Source organism: Trichechus manatus, unplaced genomic scaffold (genome assembly GCF_000243295.1).
Source record: "Trichechus manatus latirostris isolate Lorelei unplaced genomic scaffold, TriManLat1.0 scaffold00047, whole genome shotgun sequence".
Lineage (NCBI taxonomy): Eukaryota > Metazoa > Chordata > Mammalia > Sirenia > Trichechidae > Trichechus > Trichechus manatus.
The window spans coordinates 8496514-8517073 of NW_004443983.1; the positions used below are offsets into that span (position 1 = coordinate 8496514).

A 20560-nucleotide genomic window follows, 5' to 3' on the forward strand; every position below is an offset into this window, starting at 1 on the left:
TTTTAGGAAAATGAAGAGGTAAATACATATGCCCTATTTATCATGTTTAACTAGAAATCTCCCTTCTGATTTTTCAAATTAAAATAACTATTATAACACACTAGATGTTATCAACAACCTACAAAATAAAACTTCACAGAAAAATTCCTTAGAATTACAAAAAAAAAAAAGAACCTCTGGATAAACCAAAAAATCCATTGTTGTTGAGCCAATTCCAACTCATAGCGATCCTATAAGACAGAGTAGAACTGCCCCATAGGGTTTCCAAGGAGACGCTGGTGGATTCGAACTGCTGAGCTTTTGATTAGCCAAATTCTTAACCACTGCACCACCAGGGCTCCAATCTCTGGATGACAGACTACAAATAGCCTAATTTGTCACATTCTATGATTTACATGCCTAAGCTTTTAAAAAAGGAGGTAAAAACTTAGTATAAAGTTTTACCTGTAAGATTCTAGAAGATCCACAATTTCAGTTTGTCCAAAGTGTTTAGCCCAATCTAAAGCCATCCTACCAAAATTCAAAGATATCAAATTAAGACACAGAAATAATGTTCTTAAAATTATAAAACTTGGCTCTCAAAATTATTTATTCAGCCATTAAAATAAAGATGTACAAACAATTATGACACAATAGCTTTTAATATAAAAATAAGTATAAGAAATCAAAAAAGATACGTGTAGCTATACAAATAGATACAAAGAATGCATGCAGGTTAAAAGAAATTACCAGCCATTTGATGCTTTACTATGGACATTGGCTCCCATACTAATTAACTGCTCTACTTGACTTGTGAAACCTCGTCCTGCAGCAACCATCAGGGCTGTTGCACTGGTTTCACTGTGCCTGTAATCGACTAAAAGAAAGAAAACAAAAACAGAACTGTTAGATTTCTAAATTATTTAAAACCATTTTAATTTTAAAAAATTTTTAATGGAAGAACTGAATTTCAAGAAAATTAACCTGTCCCTTCATGTGCACATAAGGACTGTCCCCACACATAACTACACAACAGCACTATAATACCCTTCAGATAAACCAGGGAAACCTGTTACTGATATGCCTTAACATAAACAGGATAGAACAGACACTATCAGTTGGAAGGGAAGGGAAGGAAAGAGAGTTGTTAAACTGTTTTAAATTCACCTAGATAATTAAAACAGAAAAGGGAAGCTACTAACTAATGCTTAAAAGGTTAACTGAGAAAGCTTCAAATATAAAGTTTAAGATACTTTTTGTTGTTGTTGTTGTTTTGTTTTGCCCTTTTTTCCTCCATCATTCCGGGCTACTATTTTTCAGGATGTTTAATGGGAATAACACTGGCAAAAGTTTACTTCCCATAAAATCCCCCCATGAGAAAAAATAATTAAGGTTCAATTTAATTTAAGTTCCTTCCTAGATACATTTCTCAAGAAATTCAATATATTATAATTACCTAGCACTAGTTTGCCTAAATTATAAAATTTGTAATTTCAGAAAAAAGAAAAATCATTACTGAAAAATATCTCAGTGATAAATTTTATGATAATTACTAAATAAAAAATTTAATTTTCTATATACACCCAATTATCCTCTTATTCAGTAATGCTCTAAAACATATTATCCATTATTGATATAAACCAACAGTTGTTAAACAGGGTAGAGGGGTCTAAGAAGCCCGGGTGGCACAATGGTTAAGTACTCAGCTGCTAACAGAAAGGTAAGCAGTTTGAACCTGTCAGCCGCTCCATGGGAGAAAAGACCAGGCAATCTGCTCCTATAAGGAGTATGGCCTAGGAAACCCTATAGAGCAGTTCTACTCTGTCCTATAGGGTCACTATGAGTTGGAATTGACTTGACAGCACACAACAAGGAGGTCTATAAGCCTTCTGTTTGTTTTTTGAAAACACAGACATGTCTTACTCCTAGATTTTCATATTCAGTAGATCTGGGATGGCCAGGCATATGTATTTTTAAAGAGGTCTGTAAGTGAGTATGATCTATACGCACTATGTGAGAATTACTGTGTCAACTGAATATTCAATTCATAGTCTTGGAGAACAGTCTCAAAATGCATGTATTTTGGGCAGATGGGTATGAATAAATGTGAGAATTTTTAAATGTCTAAAAAATTCTTTATTATTTCTGCCTTCATGAGATGAAGCCTAAGTCCCTTTCCCTTGAGTGTAAGCTGAACTTAGTGACTCATATCTAACAAATAAAATAAAACAGAAATGATGGTGTATAACTTTAGAGAGTAGGTCATAAAAGGTAACTACAGCTTCCTGCTTGTTCTGGCTCCCTCTTTCTTTTGGATCACTCTCTTAGAAAGAAGCCAGCTGCCATGTCCTAGGGACGATAAGGCAGCCCTATGGAGATGTCCAGATGGCAAGAAACTGAGGCTTTCTGTCAGCAGCCAATGACAAACTGAGGCCTCTTGCCAACAGCCATATATGTGAGCCTTCTTGGAAGGAGTTCCTCCAGCTCCAGAAAACCTGCAGATGACTGCAGTCCCTGCTGACAGCTTAACTACAACCTGATGAGAGACTAGGAGCCAGAACCACTCAGCTAAGCTACTCCCAGATTCCTGACTCTCAGATACTATGTGAGATAATAAATGTTTCACAAGCTGCAAATTTTAGAATCATCTGTCATATAGCTATAGATAACTAATACAGTGAGTATGACAGAAGACGCCTAATCTTATTAAACCAGCTAATTACTAACTGCTTCTATAGGATCTCATAGGGAAAATGATGGTGTCAAAAAGAAATCTATGAAGTCCAAGGTTTCCTGGATCACATGAACTAGTTTCAACTCTGATGTCAATCAAGAGTTGAGATTTTAGAATATAAAGACAGAAAGTGAATATGTGTTCACAGAGCTACAGTGACATTTTAGTTTACTTTATATGGCTTAAAATATTGGAACAGTAATTTCCAATAAAACTATAAAGAGGAGGAGCCTGAGTTCATAGGATAATCAACAATGTCAAAATAACAGTCTAATATTAACTAAAGAAATATCTAGAAAGTCGGTCAAGGATAAGACCTAAATACTTGCAGTGTTTCATAAATATTTTAAAGGTACTGTTGTAACAAAGCAATATGTCTTAGAGTTCAAATCTTTTAACTTTTATGTAAGATTGCTAAACTGCTCTCAGCAAACATTATATTAAAGACAAAATGGAGGGCAAAAGATTGCAAGAAAACGGGAGATGAACAAATATTCACATTTTCAAATTTAGAAATTACAGATTACTAAAATACAGATTACTAAAAAAAAAGAATGGTGAAACTAGAACTTGGAACTGGTTCTTTAATGAGCTATCTATGTGGGATCAAACTGACAACAGCAACTCTTAAGATTAGATAGGAACCTTAGGGCGTAGTGAGTTTATGTTGAGGAAGGAACAACTCAGAAAAGGAGGGTGAGAATCGTTGCACAACTCGAAGAATGTAATTAATGTCACTAAATTGAACACGCGGAAACTGTTGAATTAGTATATGTTTTGCTGCATATATTCTCAACAACAATAAAATAAGTAAAATTTTGAAAAAAAGAATAAAGCAGCTATTAAAAAAAAAAAGAGTACACATATTGCCTGGGCATAAATCATTGATTAGCTGTGGGACTGTGAGCAAGTTAAACTCTCTGAACTCTGTTTCCTCATCTGCAAAATAGGGATGGTAGTATATGCCTCATAGTGTTAAGACAAAGAACAATATATGCCAAAAGAGCTTTATCTCTTTCTGCTTTAACAACTGCTTGAATGACCACACCCAGAGAATTTTGGCCTAAGGCCTCTTTTAGCATACCACAGTGCTTGATCATTGACCCAAGCCCCTCAAATTAATAAACTGAGAAAGTCTGTTGATATATTAGATAATAATTAGAACTGAAAAAAAAGTTCTTAAGCCAAAACAATGACCCAAATCTAACTACAAAATGAAACTTAAAACAAATAAATAGAATGTCTTAAGCTCAAAAATTTCAAAGCAACAAGTATAAGATAAAAAAACAAAAACCAAACCCGTTGCCAACTCATAGCGACCATATAGGACAGAGTAGAACTGCCCATTAGGGTTTCCAAGAAGTGGCTAGTGGATAAGAACTGCTAACCAGAAAGGTTAACCATTGTGCCACCAGAGCTTCTTAAGTATAAGAGATAAAACTCGTTGCCATCGAGTTGGAAGTATAAAACAGAGAGGATTAATTTAATAAAATCACATATGGGGAAAAAAAAGAATTAGGAATTTGAAAGATAATATGAATCAGTAACACAATGTGGGTGGCAAAGAGCTATAATGATCATGGGCTAAATTAGAGGTTTTTAGGCTGATTTAAAAAAAAACCAAACCCATTGCCATTGAGTTGATTCCGACTCATAGTGGCCCTAGGCTGATAGGCCTACCCTAAACTGGTCACTAAGAGATTAACACTTAGGACTAGACACCATGCTTTTTAAGGGGAACAAATTAGAACATTACTAGAGAAGAGGGACCAGGGTAGGAGGGGACTGTATATCATGTCATGGTAAAGAGGAATAGCTGAAATAACAGATATTATACCTGAAGGTCTATCAGGCATAAACAGACACTAAATCTCTTCAATTATCACCCCAAAAGCAGAAAAAGGTAGAAGCTATATAAGTAGATTTCAGATCAAAATATTTTAAAAAATCAACAATTTAAACAATCCAAATTCAAATGAATGTCCTCAAGAAAGGTAGTGAGCTTCTGTCACTAAACACGTTCAAACAGATTATCATTTATATTTAGAAGTTATACCGTTATTCAACAAATAATTATTGAGCATTTACTATGAACCCCTGGGAATACAGAAATGAGTAAAACGACAAGGTTTCTGTCCTCAGGTAGTTTACATTCTAGTGGGTGAAAAGTAGTTGAAAAAATGAGAAATACATGCTATGAGGTAATGAAAGTACAATAAAAAAATAATAAAGCAGGGTAGCGAGAAAAGAGTGCCATTTTAGAAAGGTAATTAGAAAAGGCCTCTCTGAGAAGCCAATATCTACGTAGAGACTTAAATAAAGTAAGGCAGTGGACTCTATGAGTATCTGTGGGGACTGCAGGGACAGCATTCCAGGCACAGGAAACATCAAAAGCAAAGGTCTAAAGATGGGAATGTGCTGGTATATATGAGGAACAGCCAGAAAATAAGTGCGGCTAAAACATAGCAAACAAAGGAAAAAGTGGTAGAGAATGACATGAGAAAGGAGGCCAGGGATCAAACTATGAAAAGGACTTTGACTTATTCAAAGCCTAAGGGAAAGTCATGAGAGGGTTGAGAGCTGGGAAGTAGCATAAGCTAATAATCTAATTTCCTTTTTGAAAGGATCAATGAGCTTGTTCTATAGAGAACAGACTACAGTTAGACAAGAATAGAAGCAGTTAGTAGGTTACTGCAATAGTCCAGGAGAGAAATGTTGGCTTGGACTAAGATGGCAGCAGTAGGGGAAGTGAGATGTGGTCAGATTCAAGATTTATTTAGAACGTAAAACCAACAGAATTTGCTAATGAATTGAATGTTGGGTTTGAGAGTAAAGTCAAGAATCACTTCATGTTTTGCTGCCTGAGCAACTAGGTGAATGGTAGTGCCATGTACTGAAAAGGGTAACACTAAGGAAAGAGCAGGTTGAGAGTGAGGAAGGCAGGAAAGGGATCAAAAATTGTTTGGGGCATATCCAGCTTTATTCATCCAATAGACACACAACTGGAGATGTGAAGTAATCAGGTGTGTGGAAGTCAGAGGAGAGGTCAAGACTGACAATGTAAAATTAGGAGTTATTTTAAATAGATAAAGCCGTGACTAGAGGAGACCATCTAGGGAATAAGCATAGATAGAAATAAGGTTTAAGAATTGAATCCTGGAGCATTCCTAATTTAGAGATCAAGTGGAGCATTCCAAATATAGAGATCAAGAAAAAGATTTTTTTTTTTTCTTGTTAAATAAACCAAAAAGTTGCAGCCAGTGAGAGGAGGACAAAATCAGCAGGTGTGGATATCAGAAGTTGATTGAAGAAAATGTTTCAAGAAGGAAGTGATCAACTATGTCAAATACTGCTGAGAGGTTTAGGCAAGGGAATAAACTACTTTACATCTGTATCCTTTCCAGTAGTGACCTATGATCCTTCATTTTGCCTTCTGCAGAGAAGCCTTCAGGGTTCTGAAATTCACCTGATCGCTAATATCCCCCATAATCAACTACCAAAAATCAGGTTAACTCTCATTAGTGAAAACATGTCACATGACAAAGTATGTACATGTGAATTAGAACTTGAGCTCATATAACTGAAATATACTAACATTTTCATTTATTAAATGAATAATCTAGAGCAAAAGTTTTATTCCCCCCTTCCTTTTTTGAAACCACAAATCTTTTGAGAATCCAAAGAAAAGTAAAGATCCCCTCCCTAGGGTGTCAGTGGGGAAATGAAGTATATGTGCAGGCACATATATAAAAAAAGGATTTTTGCACATAATTGTCACGGATTCAAAGACTTCATAAAATTATTCCGGAGACTAGAGGTTAAAAATTCTTGATTTAGCATAATATTTACTTATTCTTTTATGTTAATAAGATCCTGATTTGTGCATTTGAAATAACATAAGTACTCAAAAGAACAAATTATTGGTTGTGAACAAAAAATGTAGTAAATACTTTTTTTTAAACTACACTTCCACCATAAGTAACAGCAAGAGTCATAATTTTTTTTTAATAAATTAAACTTACCACTAACATTTTCAGTTAAAATAAGGTGAAAGACCTGAGCAAAGGCATCAACATCTTTATGTAGCCATATGTCAGAAAGACAAGCATCCATTTCCTTTATTAACCATGGTTCAAGGCAATTCACATCTTTTTCTGTCTTTAAAACAAACAAATGTGAAGATTATAAATTACCTAACAGCTTAACACTCACTTGCAAACACTGATATGGCCACAAAAACTACTAATCATATGATAACAAAGGGTTTGACATAAAAATTTCTAATTTCATTATGTTTTTTCTAACATTATCACTCACAATACTATCTCTCTTTCTTACATTCGTCTTTTATCTGAGAAAAAGCTTGTCAGCAAAGGACTACAATCCAGTCACAATATTAAATAAATGTGCTTCTGATAGAATGCTGATAAATGCATGGCTACACGAGCAGTTCTCTCTCCCAACTCTACATCAGAGGGAGTTACCATCTGGAGGTTTTCACACTCATGCCAGGTACTAGCCCAGAGCAAGTATATCAGACTCTCCTGTGGTGGGGGCCAGATTCCTGATTCCACAGAGCTGTCAACTCTCCTCAGGTGATGCTAATGTGCAGCCAGGCTTAAGAATCACTAATTCATGTGGTCAAAATGGTTTTTGTTGAACCTAACGAGTCTTCCCTATGCTAAATAGCAATTTTAAAATATTCTTCAAAAGTATGTTTAAAAGCTCATGAATATTTCATCTGTATGCATTCATACTTTAAACCATGGTAGAAAACTGCAAGCATATCTGCAGGATGTACCATCTCCTGCACAAAAGTAGTTTTTTCTAAAAAGTGTCTAGAAAGTTGTTCTGAAAAACGTGTTGTACAGGCAGTCCCTGGGTTACGAACATCCGACTTACATGCAACCCACAGTTATGAACCAAGCCCTGTAAAGCCTACGGACAGTCCCTAGATTACGAACAAGTTCTGTTCCTAAATCTGTCTTTAAGTTGAATTTGTACGTAAGTCGGGACAGTTTAGCATGGTTCATATCTAACATCAGTCAAATGTCTCTTTAGTATATGGTATATAGTGTACCTCTCTATGCATAAAAAACGAAACAAACACTTCCAGATACACTAAAACATCTTTAATAATACAGTAATAATAATGTTTTTGATGCACACCACAAAGTAGCGTCGTTTGTTACTACAATCGTATGCACCTCAAATTTTTTAAATAATAGGCTTTACAGGGGTTAGTTCATAATGGGTTGTACATAAGTTGGATGTTCATAACCTAGGGAATGCCTGTATTATATTAAAACTTCAAGGTACATAAAATGGTTCGTAATAACAAGCAGGTGCTACTTTGCAACATGCATCAAAACATTATCATTACTGTATTATTATGTTAAAGATGTTTTTGTGTATCTGCAAGTGTTTCTTTCATGTTTTTTATGCACAGAAAGGTACACTATATACTAAATAGTAAGACAAACATTTGACTAACTGATGTGAGATACAAACCATATGTAACTGTTCTGATTTACATACAGATTCGACTTAAAGACAGACTTAGGAAGAGAACTCATTCGTAATGCAGGGACTGCCTATAGTCTAAAATAAACTAATAGAATTACCCTCTAAGTATGCATTAAAAAATTATAATCTCACAAAATGTTCTTTAAATTAAACAATGAAATTAAATTAAATTAAATTAAATTAAACAATGAAACCACGGACGTCTTACCAACTGACTAAAGACAGCATCACCACCATCATCTAATAAGTCATATTCTTCAGTCACATTTGGAACAGTTCTCTGCCTCTGAGACTCAGGCTTGAAAGTATTCTCCTGAGCTGAGTACCATTCTGTAAGCGTAGTTTGTTGTTTCTCTTCTAAAAGATTATCAAAGAAAAAACAAAAGATAAAATATTGGCCTTCTGAAGTATATTCCTTTGTTTTAAAAAAATTAAGTGAGTCTGATGGTACTTAAAAGTTGGCCTTACTTTCAGGTTACTGTTTTTTTAAACATATTAATTAGGAGCAGTCAATAAAATACGTTATGCTGAATGATAATAACACATGAAACTACTTAAAATCTTCATCTTTTCACCTATTAGTAAGAAGTCGACTTCTAAGTAATTCCATAATTTAAATGAGAATATTTTTAGCTATACAGTCAGCCCTCCATATCCATGGGTTCCAAATCTGTGGATTCAACCAACTATGGATCGAAAAAATTTGGGGGTGGGTGGGGAGGGGAAGCATTAAGTGTTACGTGTAAGCATTAACAACTATTTACACAGCATTTACATTGTATTAGGTATTTTAAGTAATCTAGAGATAGTTTAAAGTATATGAGGATGTGCAGAGGTTATATGCAAGTACTACGCCTTTTTATATAAGGGATTTAAGCATCCTTGGATTTTGGTATTCACGAGGAGGGGAAGGGGGAAGGTCCTGAAGCCAATCCCCTGTGGGAACCAAGCACTGACTGTGCTATATTTTTTAAATCAATGACTAATATTCATATAACACTTCGTAGTAAACCATTTACTGAACTCCTGCCACTATGCTAGTTACTTGAGATACAAGTAATATACAATTTTCATCTTGAAAAGCTTCAAGATCTAAGAGTTTTATAATTTACATATCAGTGATCCAGCACCACCCTATGAAATAGGTTTTGCCAACTACATTTTTCAAGAGGTGTGAGACTCCAAGACAGAAAGTAGCCAAGGTATTTTGTCCAAGGTCATTCTGAGCAAATAAGGCAATCAAAGCTTGAAGCCAAGTCTTCTATCATGAGTAATATAGTTAAAAGTAAGCAAAGGGATCTAAACCCTAATTCTAAAGCCAAGATAGAGTATAAGTCATTATAAGTGATGTATTAATAGGCAAATAATGCTAAATTCAAAGTACAGATGCAATCCCATAACAAAACCAAGACACTGAAAACCTGATTCAGTGTTATTGCTCACATACTACTCTTTTCATCCCCATCCACCCATTCTCTGCCCCTGTCCTGTGAAATATGCTGTGGGCAGTCAGCACATACTCACATACTCTTCTGCCCCCTTAAAACAGTGGCTGAATCTTTGGATATGGACACACTTAGAATCCCAACTCTGGCATTCACTTTCAATTCCTCTCTATAGATCTTAACTTATGGCCATAAGCTATAAAGTAGAACTCATCAAAAGATACATTTGGGATAATATTCTAATACAATGTATACAATTATACACAAGAGAAAAACACTTTAAAGTGTCCTTCCACCTCCACAGTATAAAATTGGAGTATTCAAAAAAGTCACTATCAATATTAATTTATTTCATAAAAAGCTTACCTCGCTGTTTCTCCTTTTTATACTTTAACATTTCTTTATTTGTATATCCAGTGGTTCTTAAAATATCTTCCAAAAACATTTCTTTTACTTCAAATGGTCTTCCCTGTACTAAATAATAGGAATTTTAAAAAACAGTCAATTTGCATCTTAGAGATAATTCACATAAAAACATGAGACTCCAAAATTAATAAGCCTGACTATAAAATCCAAAAGCAATTTCATACTTCAAGTAATCCACATAAGTGTCCTATAACTTTGATATTTATTTTAAACAACTGTTAATTCTCTTATTTTTTTTCCTGTGTTTACTATCTATACATCATGTTTGGCATCATTCTAGGCACCATGAATACGAATGGTAAGCAGGAACAGCGCTACCTCCTCTTGCCCTCCTGAAGCTTGCAAGCTAGCAGGGAAGACAGACATTAATCTAGTAATGCTGAATATAAATATAAAATTAGAGTTGTAAAAAGTCCTATGAGACAGAAGCACAATATACCACGATAAAATATAATAGGGGGACTGCCTGAGTCCAGAAAAGCATCCACATTGAGAAAATGAGGACTAAACAGGGTGAACAGAATAACTAGGTTATGTGGAAAGGAAAGAGTATGCAATGAAGAAGAAAACAGCATGGGCAAAGTCGATGTAATGGGAAAGAGTATGACGTTTTCTAGAAACTCAAAAGCCAACATAGGTGGAAGATGGTGGGGGCAGGGGGAGAGGGACAGGAGGGGATTACAGTTCAAGACAGGCAGGAGAGACAGGTAAGTCTTATTAAGGGTTTAGGTCTTTGTCCTGAGATAAAGGTCACTCAAAAATTGTAAACTCAAGAAAGTGCTCAACATCATCTGATTACACTTAAGAAAAGATAACTCTGGCTGCAGTGTGGAGAATGGACTTAAAAGAAAGCAGAGTGGATAGGGACAGACCATGTAGGAGCTACTGCAATAGTTCAGGTAAAAGATGACAATAACTTGAATGAGAATATTGACATTAAAAATGCAAATGAAGCATACAGATTCTAGAGACAGACAGGAGATAAAATCCACAGAACTCAGCAGTGGATTAGACATGGAAGATTGACAAAGAAGGAAGTGTCAACTACTGTTCTTGAATTTCTGGCTTGCAAAACTGGATGAATCGTGAATCATTCACTGATGTAACAAAGAATACTGAAAGAGGAAGAGGTTGGCTGATTATAAACATGTCGAATATGAGGTGCCATCTGTAAATTCAACAGATGACTAGATTTTAGGTGCCTGATCACTCAAGAATGTTAGAAGAATTTAAGGACTTTGAAGTTAGTGAATTAAGTGGCTACACTGATATGAGTAACCAAGACAGGCAACACAAGAAACAGGTTTTGTACAAAAGATAACCTATTCAATTTGAGGCATATTGAAAGCAAGCTGTTTGTAAAACATCTAAGTCCAAAGCTCTGCAGAACAGTCTTAATTGAACATAAAAGATTCAGAATCATCAGTATAAAAGAGAAGATAGAAGCTAAGGGCATGAATGAGCGCTTCCAGGGAGACGAACTGTTCATCTCCAGTGCCTAGCACAGTGCGGCACCGAACATGAAAGAAGGAAAAAAAAAAAAAGGAAGGGAGGGAGGGAAAGCAAGCAGAAAACAGAAAAAGAAATGGATCAAAGGAATATTTAAGCACCATTCAAAGAGAAGCCACAAAGGAGACTGAGAAAATGTAGGCTATAACGTAGAATGAGACTCAAGAGGCAGTGCTGTCAAATACATTAATGGGATCTGAGCATTGAAAAAAGAGAGGGGGGAGGGGCAACAATGAAAACTACTACTGGAAATTTAAGTATTTAATACTAGTCTTGGCAATTTTATCAGAGGTCAAAACAATGCTGGTAAAAATACACAAATGAATACCTCTGTATACTGCAGAAATGTGAACTGTTTCAGCCTTTTGAAAAAGTGGCAAAAGCAGTTAAAATTAAAAACAGGTATCTTCTTTTACTCAGCAATTTCATTTTCAGGAATCTATCCCTAGAAATAAGAGCACCAGTATATAAGGATATACATACAATGGTGTTCATTATGACATTACTTATAGTTGGGGATAGGGAGAATCTAGAACCAACTGAATGTCCAAAAATAAAAGAATGATTAAATAAATCATGGTACATCCATATTATGAAATTTTAAAGTAGCTGCTTAAAAGAATGAACTAGATCTAGAGCTACCGAACTGGAGGACTGTCCATGGTATACTGTCACATGAATAAAACAAATAGCAAAATAATGCATAAGGTATGTGCCTATTTTTGTAAAACTAATTTTTTAAAACCCTATGGATGTGTATATATTTTTGTATGTTTGTATAAGCATGGAAAAAGTAAAAAAGGATATGCACCAGGTGTTTAATATCAGTGACCTTAGGAAAGAACATAGAATAAAAAGAGGGTGAGGTGATTATTAACTCTTTCTATGTATATCTTTATGTAATTTCACTGAGATGAACACAAAGTTTACAATCTTTTGAAGAGGAACTTAATAAAATAAAACAGTTTTTTAAAGTTTAGTGGCAAGCTCCGTCTGGAGCAAGGGAGAATGAAGAAAACCAAAGACTCAAGGGAAAGATTAGTCCAAAGGACTAACGGACCACAACTACCACAGCCTCCACCAGAGTGCAGCACAACTAGACGGTTCCTGGCTCCCACCACCAACTGCTCTGACAGGGATCACAATAGAAGGTCCCGGACAGAGCTGCAGAAAAATGTAGAACAAAATTCTAACTTCAAAAAAAAAAAAAGAAGACCAGACTTACTGGTCTGACAGAGACTGGAGAAACCCCAAGAGTACAGCCCCTAGACACTCTTTTAGCTCAGTAAGAAGTCATCCCTGAGGTTCACCCTTCAGCCAAAGATTAGACAGGTCTGTAAAACAAAACGAGACTAAATGGGCACACCAGCCCAGGGGCAAGGATGAGAAGGCAGAAGGGGACAGGAAAGCTGGAAATGGGGAACCTAAGGTCGAGAAGGGGAGAGTGTTGACAAGTCGTTAGGTTGGCAACCAATGTCATAAAACAATACATGTATTAATTGTTTAATGAGAAGCTAGTTTGCTCTGTAAACCTTCATCTACAGTACAATAAAATAAATAAATAAAGTTAGTGGCAAGAGCAGTTTTTGTTAAAAGGCAAGGGAAAAAGTTAAGTAGCAGCATATTTGGAAGTGAATGGGAAGTAAACACAGGAGTAGAGACTACTCTTTCAAGGAGTCTGGAAATAAAGCCAAGAAGCCATAAGGAAGAATTTAAGTGGGAATACAGGGTCAAATAAAAGACATTTCTTTTTAAGACTACGGTCCTGGGCTCACTACACAGTATCAGAGAGTTGTAGATGGAAAAATAGACGGTGGAAATATTAAGAGATGACTAATGAAGCCGTGTCTCAAAGGAAACAAAAATGGATGACCTCTACCTAAAAATATTTCCCAACTTATGTTAGAATAAACATAATCATACCAAAATTTGTTCTTTCATAAATTTCTACGAGAAATTTAACTTACTATATATCACTGGACAACTTCCAAAATATCTTATAAAGAGATTTACATCCAATGCAGCACTGGAAAGAATTAGTTTCAAAGTTGGGTGCTTTTGCAACAGATCTCTTAGCTTTGTAAGTAAGAAATCACTAAATCGATCCCTTTCATGTACTTCATCCTGCAATAAACAAAAATAAAACGAAAGTCTTTGAAATAATGGAGCTGCTGGATTTTATACTCATTCAAATTAAATGTGGACAAAGCCAATCAATATAAGTGAAAATTAATTCAGAAATAATCAGACATTAAAAAACTACTATGGATAATAAAGTTCTGCCTTTATTTTCTACAGGACATAAAACCACAGAAACTACAGCAAATTCTGTATTAGTGAAGTCTAATTTAATGTAGCTTTCATATATACAAAATCTATCTAAATATGCTTCTGTTATCAGGTTCAAGTGCATCCTGTGGATGCAAGACACAGAGCTATTAAGGTACTAACAGCTGCTTTCTGCAAGCTTATAAAACTTAATCTAGGTTTTTTTTCTGAAAAACTGTATAAAAGCTTAAAAATTCTTTAATAAGGGGGTAATTGATCTACTTATTTCATGAACTTTATCAGCAGCTTAACCATTAAGTTAAATAACTTATGAAATGTACCCCTAATACTGGGAAATACAGAATACTAAACGGGGATCAGACGACTATAAAGAAAAAAAGAAAACTTTCACCATTTCTGGAGAACTCTAAGTACATTAATCATTTTCATATATAAAATGTACAGTTTTGAAAAACTACCTTTTAATTTTATTTCCCCCCATAAGCCTGATAGTAAGAATATCATTAGTTAATGCAAAACATTTCTAATAACTATATACAAAAAATAACTTGATTATAGTTAAGTTGTTGAAAAGAGTAAGTCACTTCTCATGTATACTCTATTCTAAAAATGTAATTGCTTAAATTTTAATCATGCCTATAAATAAGCAATTTGAGTTATATATGGAAAATTTTCAACAATACTCTTACCACAATAACATGTGTCACAGTTGACAATGTACTATCTCCTGCCATCAATGTGCGAAGCAATACTCCATTGGTGCAAAATGTCAGAAGTGTCTTTGGAGAAACCCTTTTAAAAAAATCAAAATAATGTGGACAACTACAAATCTTTTAGGTAATTAAAATATGATCACATTAAATACTGGTCTTATAGGTACTTTAATAAATGTTACTAATATAATAGTGTGTTGGTATATATGGTTTATTAGCATAGTTATGTGAAATATGTATTTTATGCCTGACAAATTCATAAATTTATTACAGTAAAATCTGTGAAAGCCAGAACCTGTATAAGGTAGAAACCTGTCAGAGAAGAAAAACTCAAAAATTTTGTACTAGATACTTTCCACTAAAACAAGCAATAGAAAAGTATTCCACCCTGTCAAAGGCAGAAAACTTGCAGACCCGAAAAAAGTAGGCAGTCCTGTTGAGTTCCAGCTCTCCCAGGTTTCACTGTATTTCAAACAGCTTTTTGTCAAAGAACCTAAACAGATTTTTTTAAAAAGAGACAAACACTTTTTGCTTGGGGAAAAACTACATTGTAAGTGAATGGTTTACACAATTCAGCTTTTTGAATCACTACATCCAAACTACTGAGAGCACAATAGTACTATTTGTCAAGTAGATATTACTAATACCATTACTAAACTCCCTCAAAAACAAAACCCACTGCTGTTGAGTCCATTCCAACTCATAGCATCCCTACAGGACAGACTAGAACTGCCCTATAGGATTTCCAAGGCTGTAAATCTTTATGGGAGCAAACTGCCACATCTTTTTCCCGAAGAGCAGCTGGTGGGTTCCAACCACTGACCTCTCAGTTAGCAGTCGAGTGCTTAACCACTGTGCCACCAGGACTCCTTCGTATCATTACTACTAATAATAAATTCAGTCACTAACATTTACCGAGTGCTTACTTTAAATTTCACATCAAACCTGTGCTCTAGGCGCTTTTATTAGCCTAATTTTTTAGATGAGGAAACTGAAGCTCAAAGAGGTGAAGTAACTTGCACTAATTGTGAACTATGAAATGGAATTTGTATTTTTGGCCCAAGCTTTTAACTATTCCCTGAATATTCACATACTCAATTATTGTGATGATCAGTTCTTCAGCTTCACAAATTTAAATGGGTAACAGATGAGATGTCATTTTGGAACTTAAACTATATAAAATATATTCTCCTAAATGTTACTACTTTATTAAACTCTATCAACGTACAGCTTTTTAAAAAAGAAGAAAAACAATAACTTAGTTTTCTTAAGCTTTGATCATACCTTCAAACAATACTTATTCAAAAAACTCATTGAGTTTAGACATCACCTCTGTATCCTGATAACTGCAGCAAAATGATCATCTAACGTTTTGATTAACACAGACTCTATTTTTAAATGTGAAATGTAAATATTGAGTATTAAATGTAAATGTTTAGCTTTTTCTAAGCATGATAAAAAACTACAGGAGGATTCTTTACCTGCTTTCTAATCGAATCTGATATCCAATTGTCTGACCAATCCTTTCTCTTCTCTCTGCAGCGACTCTTTCAGCCACAGCAATTGCTGCTAATCGTCTTGGTTGAGTACAAAATATACGGCAGGGGATACCATTTTTGAAGCAATCATCTAAAAGGAACTGAGGAATCTGAAACAAAAATTTAAAGTATTATAAGATGACATAATTGTATACCAGAAAACCCAAGTGAATCCACTGAAAAGCTATTTAAGCTAAAAAAGTTTGTGACATGTCAAAATATAAAATAATCACAAGGAAATCAACAACTTTCAAGCAACTGTTAATAATCAGCTAGAAAATATAATTTAAAAAAATCTTGTTCACAATAGAAATTAAAGCTAAAATATCCAAGAAACAAATTTATCAATAAATAGTTAAGGATAACATAAAAAAGACTATAAAATGTTCAAGCACATAAAAGAAAACCTGAATAATAAAAAAATATGCCATACTAGTGGATGGGAATAGTCAATATCGTAAAAGTCTTGATTCTCCCCAAATTATTCTACAGTCAATGAAACGACAATCAGAATTCCATTGGAATTTTTTTTAATTATGAAAAGCATAAAAAAATGAAAAATGGCTCAAAATTCAAGGTTGTGGACACTCTTCTATAAATAAAATTCAAACAGGTCAGAAAGCTGTAAATTAAGAAGTAAAAGTTTTCTCCTACCACCACCACCCACAGTCCTCTGCATGAAAGTAACTACTGCTAACTTTCTTACATACTCTTTCAGGGGAAAAAAAACATTTACACAATTCAGTATATTTGTGTACATAAACATCTTTTTCATTCACACAAAAGTGATTACAGTACTTAACGTTTGCAATTTTTATTTACATATCAGATCTACCTAAGTCATTTCAGACTCCATTTTATAGATGTGCTATAGTATAACAAACCTAACTATACGTTTAAGTAATTTTCATTTTTTTAGGTATGTTATTATTGATATTGTTGCTTGCTATTATAAAACAATGCTACAGTGAACATCTATCTTCGCATACTTTTGCGAAGATATATGTACCATAAATTACTAGCAGCGAAAATGCTCAGTGTATGAGTTCTTAATTTACATAGAAAAATTATCAAATTGTCCTCCAAACCAATTTATACTTCTATCAACAAAGCAGAAGGTGTTGATTTTTCAATATCTATGAGAATTCTAGGTATCATCAACTATTTAATTTCTGCCAATCTAATAGTTGAAAAATACAATTGTTGTTTTGATTTTCATTCCTTTAACTATGAACGAGAGAGAGCATATCTCCACACATTTCTTAGCCTCCGGAATTTTTTTAAATGTTTACTAGTTTATCCAGAAACATAAATACATAAGAACCGCAAGAAGCGTTTAAAAAGAGAAGATAATGAAGACGAATATTGAAAAATAACTGTAATACATATGTATTACAGTATTTATGTATATAGTAATATATACTGTTAAAACTAGAAAAGCAAAAAAGTGGGATCCTCATGTAAGAACAGATGATTACATTAAACATACGTAATACAAATTCCAGAAATAGACCTAGGCACTATAAAAACTTAGTATTTGATTAAAAGTGACAGCTTAAATCGAGAAAAGGATAGATTATTAAATAAAAGTTATACTGGGACAACTAGATATTACCATGAGGAAAAAAAAGTAAGATTTCTACTGATGATACAATAAAATAAAGTCTAGGTGGATTTTTAAAACTGTAAGTATAAAAGTATTAGAATAAAATATGTATAGGAAAATATTTTTATAATCTTGGAGTAGGAAAAGCCTTTCTAAGCATTGCTCATAACCCAGAAGCCCTAAAAAAAGATTTAAAGTTTTGATTAAATAAAAATACAAAACTACTAAATAAGTAAAGATGCCACAAGCAAAACTAAACAGCAAACAAAAAGCTGGAAGAAATTACTTTTCTATTAAATTATAGATATATCTATAATACAAAAGCACTCTTAAAAATAAATTCAGCAGTGATTAAGCCAAGAGAAAATGGAATATAAAAAGGAACGCACAGATTAGAAACAAATATACAACAAACCAAAGAAAAAACTTAATTCTCAAAGAACTATACATTAAAATATTATATTTTGCTTGTCAGACTGATAAAGCAAAATTATTCCATTGTTGCTCAGGCTTTAGAGAAATAGAAAAATTTAATACTTTCAATACTGTTTTAGTTATTGGACAATACCTAGTTAATAAAGCTATTTAAATTTTAATTGCCATATCCTTTCTTTGGTCGAGTATTTCCACTTCTACAAATTTATCCTACTGAAACATTCCCACAAATAAGCAATGAAATATTAGGATACACTATAAGAAAGTAAGTATAGGAGGCAGGGGCAAGATGGCGGAGTAGTCAGAGGCATCCAGTGGACCCTCTTACAACGAAGACCCGAAAAAATAACTGATTTGATTATATATGGCAATCTGGGAGCCCTGAACATCAAAGGCAGAGTTGAGGAACTAGACTCAGTGGCAGGGGGAGGGAGAGACGGTTCAGAAGCAGCAAGGAGCTGCCAGACCTGACCCAGTAAGAGCCTGAGCCCTTCAGGCCTGATCAGCTCAGGGGTGAGCAGTAAGGCAGGCAAGCAGCCGTGCTCGGGAGGCGCATTTTCCACACCGGGAGAGACCCAGCAACAGAGATTCTACACGGCCACCCAGAACCAATGAGAAGCAGCCATCAACAGAGATAAGTACTTATGTACAGCTTACCGCACGGATCAAAAACACCACCCTTAGGGAAAAATCTCTCTCCCATTTACCTCCCTGCTCCCTGCTCTGCACTGGGTCCCGGACTGGCATCAGCAATTGCCGAGTACCCTGGGCCAGAAGTAGGAGCCGTCACATGCCCGGAGCCATTCTCCCTGCCTTGGAGAGTGAATTAACAAACGGGAAAAAATAAACTGCCGGCTGCCATAAGCCAGGAACCTAGGGTAGGCACAACTCCTTTCCCTAGGCACAGGCATAAGGGGTCCATGACCTTTCAGTGCCTCTCCCCCTGCATGGACTTATGCGGGCCCATCTCAACAGTGTAGGCCCTCATTACCATAATACAACAGGGTATACACTGGAAGTCTAACTTCAACTGTTTCAGCTGTGAAGTGGCAGGTTCTTGACATTTGACACTGCTCTGCCCATTAAGCAGGGACTTCACTATCCACAAAAGGAGGCTGAGAACTGGTGGCTCCACCCATGTCACCCTGCCACCTGTAAGAGGGGCCCATGAATAAGAGGTGCCCCTCAGTCCTTACAGCCAACAGCATTGGGTGCTCATAATCCAGCTGCAAAACCTACCCACCTATGCACTCTAGGGAACAGGGAAACACATTCCTCTTCAACACTCAGGGGCAGCCTTCAGTCCCCTGCCTTGCTCAATGTGTGTCCCCTCAGTGCAGCCAGATACCTGTGCCTACACCAATCACTCATGCCTGTCTAGGACTGTAAGTGAGAGCCTGCACCACACACTTAGGGGCTATCTACCTGGGCACCTGAGCTGAATCCATATAGGAGGAGTGGGCGGACTCCTAAGCTCATACACCTAGTAACAGATCTAACTACCTGGTAACAGGACATTAGAGCAAAGGTGCCAATAATCAAACGAGCTCAAATGAGCAGCCTATTTGGGCATATCAAAATAAAACAAGAAGCTAGGACACAATAAGCAAACATAAAATAAATAAATATAATAACTTATTGATGGCTCAGAGACAACAGTCAATATCAAATCATATAAAGAGGTAATCCATGACAGCTCCAGCAAGCTCCCAAAATAAAGAATCTAGAAATTTTCCAGAGGAGGAAAATTTCTTAGAATTAGCGGAGGCAGAATACAAAAGATTAATCTACAGAACTCTTCAAGAAATTAAGAAGGAAATTAATCAAAACAGAGAACACGCAATAGAGAAATTAAAAAGATTAGAGAAGCGCATAATGACAAATTTAACATGCTGCAAGAATCCATAGAGAGACAGCAATCAGAAATCCAGAAGAGTGACAATAAAATTTCAGAATTAGACAACTCAACAAAAAGTCATAGGAGAGGAATTATGGCAATGGAAGTCAGAATTAGTGAGACTGAAGATAAAGCACTTGACAACAAATTATTGGAGGAAAACTCAGATAAAAGGATTTAAAAAAATGAAGAAACTCTAAGCATTATGTTGGACTCTATCACGAGGAATAACCTACAAGTGGTTGGAGTACCAGAACAGGGGGGATAACAGAAAATACAGAGAACTGTTGAAGATTTGTTGGCAGAAAACTTCCCAGATATCATGAAAGATGACAAGGTATCTATCCAAGATGCTCATCGAATCCCACATAAGGTAGATCCCAAAAGAAAGTCACCAAGACATATTATAATCAAACTTGCCAAAACCAAAGATAAAGAGAGAATTTTAAGAGTGGCGAGGGAT

The 20560-nt window shown here is 35.1% G+C and overlaps 1 protein-coding gene across 8 annotated transcripts in view; it reads right to left on the reverse strand.

The window, feature by feature from the left end:
• The window catches only part of YTHDC2 (YTH N6-methyladenosine RNA binding protein C2), an 80019-nt gene that overhangs the window by 39743 nt on the left and 19716 nt on the right, over nt 1-20560 (reverse strand). For all 8 annotated transcript variants that reach the window (XR_002824224.1, XM_004376985.2, XM_023731961.1 and 5 more), the window contains 8 exons: nt 16103-16269; nt 14598-14700; nt 13587-13743; nt 10051-10158; nt 8448-8596; nt 6736-6871; nt 730-856; nt 445-510 (listed from right to left, as the gene is read on the reverse strand). Coding sequence is in view for 7 of the 8 variants with exons in the window: in XM_004376985.2 (XP_004377042.1) it covers nt 445-510; nt 730-856; nt 6736-6871; nt 8448-8596; nt 10051-10158; nt 13587-13743; nt 14598-14700; nt 16103-16269 (1013 nt within the window). In the remaining variant the exon portion in view is untranslated. The remainder of the gene's footprint in view (nt 1-444; nt 511-729; nt 857-6735; nt 6872-8447; nt 8597-10050; nt 10159-13586; nt 13744-14597; nt 14701-16102; nt 16270-20560) is intronic.